Raw genomic sequence first — 10,606 nt, 5'->3', positions numbered from 1 at the left:
CCCCCCCCCCCCCCCCCCCCGGCTTAGTTTGTTCTTCTATTTCTGGTTCCTTGTGGTATAAAGTTAAGTTGTTGATTTGAGATGTCTTCTTCTTCTTCTTCTTTTTTTTTTTTTAATGTAGGCATTTACATCTATAAACTTTCCTCTTTTGTTTCATTCCATAAGTTTTGGTATGTTATGTTTTTGTTTTCATTTGTCTCAAGATATTTTCTAATTTCCTTTGTGGTTTCTTCTTTGACCCATTGGTTGTTCAAGAGTGTGTTGTTTAAAACAACTTACACATATTTGTGAATTTTCCAGTTTTCCTTTTGCTATTTATTTCTAGTTTCTCTTCTTCACTTTTAAAGGATTATTTCTCTGGCTATAGAATTCTAGGTTGGTGGTATTTTTCTTTCAACACAAAATATTTCATTACACTCTTCTTGCTTGCATGGTTTATAATGACAGTGTGCTATAATTCTTATCCTTGTTCCTCTATAGGTAAGGTGTTTTTCCCCTCTGGCTCCCCTAAAGATTTTTTGTCTTTGGTTTTGTTCAGTTTGAACATGATATGCCTAAACATGGGAGTTTTTGTATTTTGTTGTTGTTTTGGTTTTTGGTTTATTGGGCAGGTTGGGTATTTATTGTTTGGTGTTGAGCTTCCAGGTCTGTTGCTAAGTGTTACCAGTTTTTGTGAATAAAGATTTATCAGAACACAGTAACTCTGGTTGTTTACATATTGTGTATGTCTGGTTTAGTACTATAATGATAGAGTTGAGTAGTTGCGACAGAAACCGTATGGCCTAGAAAGCCTAAAATATTCACTCTTTGACCCTTGCATTAGTGAGCCAGATGATCTAGATTTTAGTTCTTACTTTGCCATTAATAAACTGTATCACTTTGGGCAAATCATTTAATCTGTGTGCCTTTCAGTTGCTACATTTTGGAGGAATTTGGACTAGATGCTTTCTGTTCTACCCAAATTTAGAAATTTGTAATTCTGTTTGCTAGTACTGTGTTGGAAGATGTATCCTCTTTTTATTAAGAGTAATGTATTACTTTGTTAAATAGTAGTAAAAGAGAAGAAAATGTTAGGACATGTTTTTGGGTAATTTTATTTACACATTATCATGCTAGATTTGGATAAAGGTACTTTACTTTCCTTACTACTTTTTAGCAGTGTATTTGATTTGAAACTAAAACTATTGCATTTGAGAACCCTTACTCTATCATGACTGTATTATCTTTTGCTTTAAAATAGATATATACAATTCTAATTTGGAAGGTGTTTCAGCCTTCTGAATATATCACCATTACTGTCGTCTAGAAGTTGCTACTATTAGAATTTTCCAGGAAGATAATTATGTTGGCTTTGATCATTGTGATGAAACTTAAAAAATGTATAGCTGTTGGTTGGCAGGCTTTTTCTGTGTTTATTTTTTTTCTAAGTGGGGAGACTGCTTATCATAAGATACTGTTCATATCATTCAGTGATATCAAAATTTTGTCTAGTGTATTTACTACATTCAAAGCATTTTAATTTAATAACATGGAGTTACCACATTCCATAAGGTGTTCAATGCTTTAAGCACGTTTTGGATTGCAAATAAATTCTGAAACTTCCTCCCTATCACCACTGTGATTAATTTTAGTTGTAGGAATAAAATCTGAACCACATAAACAAGTTTTCAGACATTTTCAAAATTTGTTCTAGAAATTTCACTAATTAACAATATATTGTGGTCAGTTTAAAGTTATTTTAAGATAAATTAGAATTTCTTAAAAATTATAGAAGGCTCTAAAATGCTTTTTAGGCAAAGAATAAAGAAGAGAAACCCTAGTATTTGTAGAAAAGTAAATAAAATAAAGCTTGTCCATCATTAAACTGGTAGTCTTCTGATGTCCAGACTGCCTTTGTTAACCTCCTTATTCTCTGTTTCTGTCTTCCTACCTGTTCTTTTTTGTAATAGAGTTACTGGTCTGCAAAGTCCTCCAGTATCTCAAACTGTCTTAGGAGTTTGTGAAGTGCGTGGGGCCTTCTGAAAGAAAAGAGTTTGTCTTAAATATAAAACAAGTCATTATAAATGACCTTCATTTTTTAAAACAAGTTGCCTCTTTTCTTGATTTTCTTCCACAAATACTTAAGTTTGCCTAAAATAATCTTTAGCTCCAAACTTTAAAGAATTGTTTGCAGCACAGGAAGCTAAAGAAACAATTTTAATTTATTGTAGATATAGTATAATTCAGGATTCATTCTTAATATAAGAGAGAGATAAATCAGTAGATCATGATATCACAGATAATGCATAAATGCATTAGAAGATATTCCAAATAATTATATTCCTCAGCTCTTTTGTAAAGGAAATAAAATTTGAATAAGAAACAGTATGTTACTTGGGAATTTTTTTATCGACTGTGCATTTTAGAACAGCATTGTAATTAGCATCTGCTTCTGAAATGTTAGACTTATTTAATTTTTACATATGTAAGTTTATATTTACAGATATATATGGTTTCAAAGGTTATAGCATAATTAAAATGTGAAAGAATGCACTGATGAAACTTGTGTAACTTGTGGTGTATACAGTTATTTTATAACTTGACATTTTTGTTTTGCCTTAGGGGAAAGTTGACCTATAATATATAGGACAACTAACCATGTTACTTCTCTGCGTGTTAACAGAGAATAGGAAATACACAAATAAGGGTTGTGTTTTTCTTCTCTTCTGAGTTACTTTTATTTTTTCCCCTTAGAATTCCTTGATCTATGAACTTTTCTCTGTTATGGTTCATTCCGGGAGTGCTGCTGGTGGTCATTATTATGCATGTATAAAGTCATTCAGTGATGAGCAGTGGTACAGCTTCAATGATCAACATGTCAGCAGGGTAAGGAGGTGTCCTTTAAGATTATACTCTGAAAGATGGGAGTAAGAATGCTTCTAAACAACAGTGAGTTTTATTAAGAATGAGTGAATCTGGCTGGTGGTACATCTTAAGACCCATATCAAATCTGTCTAATTTTTGCTTTTAGTAAAGTTCTTGCGTTTGTTTATTATTTCTTTGTTTTGCTTTGTTTTGTTTGGGGCTTGCTGAATATCTCCAGAGATAGACTACCAATTTTCCTCTGGGCCTGAGCCTTCATAGGTGCTACTTGTGCTTCACGTGTGATCAGGAATGCTAGAACTGACTGGCTGGTAAGCAGCCACTGATTATGATTAAATTTTGTGAATTGGTAGCTGTGTGAGCAATCGTGAAGGTCTTTCATATCATTTAACTCTGAGGTTAAAGATTGAGTTACATATTGACATTAATGTGATAGTGTTATAGAATTTGCAAAAAAAAAGTCATGTAACACATTTTCAGATAACACAAGAGGACATTAAGAAAACACATGGTGGATCTTCAGGAAGCAGAGGATATTATTCCAGTGCTTTCGCAAGGTAAGCAATTTCCTAATTTTCAGTGTTTAGAAGTTAGAATTAATTATAGCTTCTCAGTGTTTTTTATCATCAAAGATTTAACCAAGAGATTGACAAACTACAACCCATGAGCCAAATCCAACCTGCCTCCATATTTTGGAAGTGAAGTTTGAACACTGACATAGCCATTTGTTTCTATATTATGTGTTAATGCTTTTACACTATAATAACATAGTTGAGTAGTTGCAGCACAGACCATATGGCCTGCAAAGCCTGTGATTTTTACTGTTTGGTCCTTGCTGGAATAAACTTGCTGACCCCTGACTTAACTGTTGTATGTAGACATTCCAGTACACAATTTTGTTAAAGACTTTACTGTATTACCAAGAAGAGATACGGAATCTTCTCTAAATGTGATTTTCCTCTTATCTGGAATGTTTTAAATCTGAATGTGTCTGTGAACAGTGGCATGATTTTCTAATTGTTTTTTAAAAAAATCACGATTTAAAGTAAGTACTTCATGCTTAGAAGTGGAATCTTTATAATCTACTTTTTATCCCTATTAATCTTTTTTATGTTTCTGCTAGTTCCACAAATGCATATATGCTGATCTATAGACTAAAGGATCCAGCCAGAAATGCAAGTATGTTTACCTGTAGTTATTTGATTTTAATTTGTGTTATAAACTAATGTCTTTTGTAAGTATGCAAACCCAGATAACTACTTTTAAATGATAAGATAATTAAGTTGTTTTATGCCTGGAAGAATTATTTACAAAGACTGTTATAAAATAATACCAACTGGTAAGGACCTTAAAAAAATGTTGTTGAATTATTTTTTAGTATATGAAGAGACAAAACTACATTAAATAAATTGAATGTTTATTAGTAGTAAGATTATATTATGTGCAGTCTGATATAGGGATCATAACGTTTAGAATTATTGCTCTTAAAATATTGCAGTGTTTGTTTTTTCTTGCTAATTTTGACGCAGGCTGTATTACAAATGTATAGGGGGCATGTACAGATACATATACAGGTGATATGTTTGCTCATAGTCTTTTCATAATTAAAAAGAGTAATCACAATATTTGATTTCAGTCTATTTCCTTTGTTTAGAAACTACCGTTGCTGTTAGTAAATCTGTTTCAAGCATTATGTTTTTATTCACATTTTTGTAAACCCTCATTAGATGGTGAATTCAGTTGGTACAAGGCTTAGGACTTAGTCATCTTTTCACATAAAGTATATTTCAGGATGTGTCATATAGTAACGTTCAATAATTTACTATGGAATTAATGAAAAAAATAATTGGAAATTATATAAGTCATTTCAGAACAGAGATTTAAGAGCAGAAGCAATCATTTGTACTGTATTATAAAGAAACTATCCCAAAGAGTAAGCTGTCCCAGGTCATAGCTATCTGGAAGTAGAGAGTATTATAATTCATGTCCCTCATGTGGACCCAGCCTTCCAATAACGCAGTAACTCAGCCTTCCTTTACTCCCCCAACTCTAGTTTTGTTATAAAGCACCAGAGGGCGCTGTATTATATGATATGGAATATTTTTAAAATTACAGTTCTTTCCTAGAAGCAACAGCTTTTACCTTTTACAGACACATGCTATTTTGATAAAATTATTTTCCCTTTTCATGCCAAATAATCATTGGCTTCATCAAATGGTGTCATCATTTCATATTGTCTTTGAGTTACATATGAAGTTGTGATTATTAAGAAAAACTTTTGTAAAAATGATTATAATAATCATTTTTTGCATATAATTCTTTCTTTTAACTAATTGTTTAAAAGTAGCCTCACAAATTATATCAGGTTGTCTTCACATTGCTATAAAGAAATACCCAAAACTGAGTAATTTATAAAGAAAAGAAGTTTAATTGTCTCACAGTTCTGCAGGCTTTGCAGGAAGCATGATGCTAGCATCTGCTCAGCTTCTGATGAAGCCTCAGGGAGCTTTCAGTCATGTCAGACGGCAATACAGGAGCAGGCATTTCACATGGCAAAAGCAGGAGCAAGCAAGTTCCGGTTGTGGGGGAGGGGTGCCACACACTTTTAAATGACTAGAACTCATGAGAACTCAGTATCGCAAAGACAGCACCAAGCCATGAGGGATCCACCCTCATGACCCAGACATCTCCCACCAGGCCCCACCTCCAGTATTGGAGATTACAGTTCAGCAAGAGATTTGGGCAAGGACAGATGTCCAAACTATATCACAAATAATCATCACTTTTTGTATTCAAATGAATCTTGACCATATAGACAGGGAGAAATCCAGTAGATGAAGGTGTCAGTTTTATGACTCTGCATTCTTTGGTCAGGAGGCAGCTAAACACTGCTTTGAGAACACGGGAAAGATAATAGTAAACAAATAGCTAGTATTTGGTAGCAGCGACAGCAGCAGCATTTATTAAGTTTTATTGTATCTCAGGTAGTAACTTTATGGGGTAGATGATATTGATAAGCTGAAGAGACCTACGTTGGAGAAGTAAACTTGCCCAAGGTCACACAGTTTGATGGGATGGCATGATTTGAAGTCAGAAATTATTCTATTTTCAAGTTGCAGAGCTTTTTCATTCTAAAATATTAATCCACTTATTGGAGTTGTTCTGGAGCCAAGAGCCATTTTGAATAAATACATGGCTCTTTAAGATTTGAGACCTAACCATGTGTCCCTGTTAACTATCTCTTAACCCTTTTCTGGACAAAGCTTGTATTCCAAGTTGAGAGAGGGATATAATGGAGATATATCTCCATGAGTGCTATAGTAGAAGTATATACCATGAGAGCATAGTGAAGCAGGATGAATAAAGGGAGCTCAGTTTCAGTGACACTGTTTTATCCTGTTTTTATTACTAATAGAATTTCTAGAAGTGGATGAATACCCAGAACATATTAAAAACTTGGTGCAGAAAGAGAGAGAGTTGGAAGAACAAGAAAAGAGACAACGAGAAATTGAGCGCAATACATGCAAGGTTGAATTCCATCATTTTATTTTTAATTGAAAGTGCTATCTTTAAGCTTGGTTAACTGCAATTCTAATGACTGACTCATTGGGTTGATTCTGTAGACAGTTATGCTATCATGATCATTGAACAGTATAACCAACTATACTATAAAGGTAAAATTTGATTTGATTTGATTTGACGTGTAAAAACCCAGAAACACGTAGTGGCGGTGCTCAGTGCTGGTGAAGCCACAATTGAGGTAGACACATTCTCTTATCCTACTAAAAGAAAATAAATCAGTAAAAATTGGATAGAAATTGAGTAGTAGTTATCAAGAGCCTTAAGCAAAATCATATTTTAAAATATAATTTCTCTTATGGAATTATTATCTAATAATCATAATTACTGTAATACTTTGATTACAGGGATATTCATTATAGCATTTTCCAAATTAGGGAAAAATTGGAAACCCAAATGTATATCAGTAGGGGAATGATTACATAAACATACATGCTTTTAAGGAAACATACAGTTGTTAAAATTAATGTTTTTGAATTTTTGTATGGTGTGAGACATAATCAGTGTCAAGTACTAAGTGAGAAAGGATAGAAGAAAGAATGATCTCAATTATGTTCTTTTAAAAAATTAGAGTATTTTGACAATTAGGAAAAAATGCTGTCTGCAGAAGAATTGAACTTTGACTCTTGAACTGCAGAGTTGATGATATTTTACGTTTTCTAGATAAAATTATTCTGTTTGCATCCTACAAAACAAGTAATGATGGAAAATAAATTGGAGGTTCATAAGGATAAGACATTAAAGGAAGCAGTAGAAATGGCTTATAAGGTATGTTTAACTGCATCATTGGCATTTACTTACTAATACAACAGTATTAACATAATTTCCCAATTTTTTATTATGGATAATGGTTATATAAACACTGGCAGTAACCTTGGTAACCAGTTAATTTATCTCTTACTGAGTATCTCTTACCTCTCCTTTGGAGCATAGTCAGTTGATTTTGAAAATTTTCTCTCTCTGGAAGCCATTTAAACTTTCTAGATCCCAGAATTAAAATTAGAAACAGAATGTTTATTTGTTCTTTCTGTTCATTTAACGTACATTTCTTGAGTGTTTACTGTATGAAACATTAGAGATATTAAAGTGAATAAGACAACATGAGGTGTTAGAGATAGGAAAGTGAACAAGACGTGGTCACTGCCTTCATGGAGTTTACAATGCATTGGAAAGAACAGACAAAACATATGTAAACATCACAATTTGCAATTATTTTATTATTTAGATGCTGTAAATACATTAGTAGTAAATTGAGAAAATTTATTTTGAGACTTTAACCATGAGAAAGGGAGGCAGCGATGCAAAAAGTTGAGGAGGAATATACTGGTCCATAGTTAGATGCATTACCCACTCTGTCACTGGCCCATGCTCAAGGAAGAATATTCTAAGTAGAGTGAACAGCATGTGCAAAAGTGCTGAGGTGAGGAGATGCTTGGCACATTTAAGAAACTGAAGAAAGGAGCCATATGTTTAGATTGTTTTAAGTGAGCACAGAGTACCATAAAATGAAATTAGAGATTTTGTGAAATAGAAGTTTGCATTTTGTTCTCTAAGAGTAGTGGAAAGTTATTAATGAGGTTTGAAAGGCAAATGGGGTCACGCTGTTTCACCAGATCGTTCTAAATGTCATTTATGATACTTAACAAATTAAAGTTTTCCCCTTTCCATATAAGCATTAACAGAATGACTGAAATTAAACCATCATTACCTAGAGAAAAAAATTGCATACTACATCATTTTGTGTGTAGTTATAATGGAACCAATAAAATAACTAAAAATAACACACAAGATAGCTGACATTGTTTCTCAAAGTGTGATCCAGCACAATCTGCACCAGAGTCACATTCTTATTAAAAATGCTAATTGCTGCAGATGAATCAGAATTTCTCTGTTGGAGCCTGGGAATAGGCATTTTAACACATACATCAGGTGATTCTTAGACATAGTCAAGTTTGAGAATCATTTATATTATACATCTGGTCCTGCATAGCACTTATCAGTATTGAAATTTTACATTTAATTGTTTGACTATTTTAATTAATATTACTGTCACTCACTAGACTATTAGCACATACAAGTGCAAAAACCATTCTGGTTTTGCTCACAATTTTATTTTTAGTATTCTTCCCTGGTATATAGAAAAGTCAAAAATGGTTGGGTATGTTGAATGGATAAATGAATGAACAAACATTAAGATGGATGGGTGGCTCTGGATTTGCCTCATTTTGGTAAAAATTCTTTAAATATAATGGTGGACTGCAAGCATTAGTCTTGAAAGTAGGAAGTGTGAAAGTTTGCAAATAAAAAGAAACAGAAGAGAGAAGTCAATCTTATATGCCAGAAATAGAGCTTCATTGTTGTGGATGGGAGTTGGGGAGGAGTAGAGATCAATGGGGATACACTGAGCCTTACAAGTCCTTCTTGAAAATCGTAATCACAACCTTAAATGAACATTGAATACTTTTAAGCAATTCTACTGTGTTTCTCTAGGAGGCTTATTTCCTATCAAGAGAGTTGTTGCAACCAGGGTATGTCATCTATTAGTGACATAAGCTAGAAGGAAATTTTATGATAGAAATTCCTATACCATGAGCTGTAAGTATTCTGGAGGCTAATATTGAAAGGGGATCTCTGGAGAGGAATGAGGTGGCACCTGAGAGACAGAAGCCATACCCTTTGTGATGGCTTTATGAGACATGCTGTCTTCCTGTACTTAGATTGTTACTAGATACACAAATTATCAATTCTACTCCAGATTAGATTAAGAAAACAAAAGATGCATATTCTAGTTGGCTGTTCGGTTGTTTTCCTCTGTGTTTCCAGCTTAGTTGATTACGAACAATAGTTATAATACATTGATTTTGTTTCTACATCTAAAGTTTATTAAGTTTACTTTTTAAAAAATAAAAAATGTATTTAATACATGCTTTATATGATTTGAGGGATAATGAAACATAATTATTTAAAAATAACATTTAAGTTGTGCCTGTAACTTTGATGTCTTTGATGCAAATCATAAATGTGTGGATTTTGTTAGGGCCTATTGTAGTGTTATTACCCAACAGACTAAAACACTGTGTATTTATATATGTATATATATTTTTTCTTTCTGGGGGATTACTTTCTTTTAGATGATGGATTTAGAAGAGGTAATACCCCTGGATTGCTGTCGCCTTGTTAAATATGATGAGTTTCATGATTATCTAGAACGGTCATATGAAGGAGAAGAAGATACACCAATGGGGCTTCTACTAGGTGGCGTCAAGTCAACATATATGTTTGATCTGCTGTTGGAGACGAGGAAGCCTGATCAAGTTTTCCAGTCTTATAAACCTGGAGGTGAGCAATTTTACACTATTTTTAGTTCTACTGTACTTAAAATGTTCATGAGAAAGTTTTTTTTTTTTTATTGTAGAAATGAACATAATTTTCATATGGTCTTAAAATGTAGAATAATTTTGACAGGTTGAGAAGTACTCAGCAACAGCTTGGAATTAAGTTCTAGATTACTTGCAAAGAGTTGTATGCATAATTTTAAAAACAACAAAAAAACAGCAAAACTTCTAGCTTATGGTCTTCAGTGGGTTTTTTCTTCTCCAGTGTGCAGTACAGAATCATTCTGGATGCTGTCAATCCCTAAAGTTATCAATTGCTGTCTTAGGAAGATCTCTCTTTCTCTTTCCTTCTCTTTATAGAGAAGACCTTGGTCCAAAAAAAAGTATATTCCCATAAAATCTTAGAAGTCGAGGCTGTTTTTCAGGATTTCTTTGGAAGGGTGGAATCATTATCCCATCATTGTCAGCATTTAAAATTTTTCTTCATCCTTTCTATTTCTACAGGTCCCAGGGACTTCAGCTTTTCTTTCTTCATTAAATCTATCACATTCACTCAGCACATTGAGTTTTTTGTTTGTTTGTTTGTTTTTCCTTTGAGACTGTTTAGGAAAACCAGAATATCATGCCCCTAGTTTTCCCAGAGACAGTTTCCCTGTAGACAGTTACATGGTCTGTTCATGTCCAGAGTTTTCTATAATTACCATATATAAATTGTAACAAATAGAAGAAAAGCAAAATGTTTATATAATTTTACAAAATCCTTACTGTTGTGTCTTGACCCTAACTCCTTTGCATTAGTGGTTAGTCAGAATTCAGACTTAGGTTTTCTG

At 33.1% G+C, this 10,606-nt stretch overlaps 1 protein-coding gene across 5 annotated transcripts in view; it reads left to right on the top strand.

The window, feature by feature from the left end:
- USP47 (ubiquitin specific peptidase 47) overlaps positions 1–10,606 on the top strand; it is a 121,909-nt gene that overhangs the window by 89,635 nt on the left and 21,668 nt on the right. For all 5 annotated transcript variants that reach the window (XM_017881605.1, XM_017881604.1, XM_017881601.1 and 2 more), the window contains 6 exons: positions 2,734–2,865; positions 3,343–3,419; positions 3,986–4,041; positions 6,278–6,390; positions 7,105–7,209; positions 9,573–9,780. In XM_017881605.1, coding sequence (XP_017737094.1) covers positions 2,734–2,865; positions 3,343–3,419; positions 3,986–4,041; positions 6,278–6,390; positions 7,105–7,209; positions 9,573–9,780 — 691 coding nt within the window. The remainder of the gene's footprint in view (positions 1–2,733; positions 2,866–3,342; positions 3,420–3,985; positions 4,042–6,277; positions 6,391–7,104; positions 7,210–9,572; positions 9,781–10,606) is intronic.

The sequence above is a fragment of the Rhinopithecus bieti genome, unplaced genomic scaffold (genome assembly GCF_001698545.2).
Source record: "Rhinopithecus bieti isolate Rb0 unplaced genomic scaffold, ASM169854v2 scaffold_11944, whole genome shotgun sequence".
Classification (NCBI taxonomy): Eukaryota; Metazoa; Chordata; class Mammalia; order Primates; family Cercopithecidae; genus Rhinopithecus; species Rhinopithecus bieti.
This window is presented reverse-complemented; position numbering and strand designations above follow the sequence as displayed.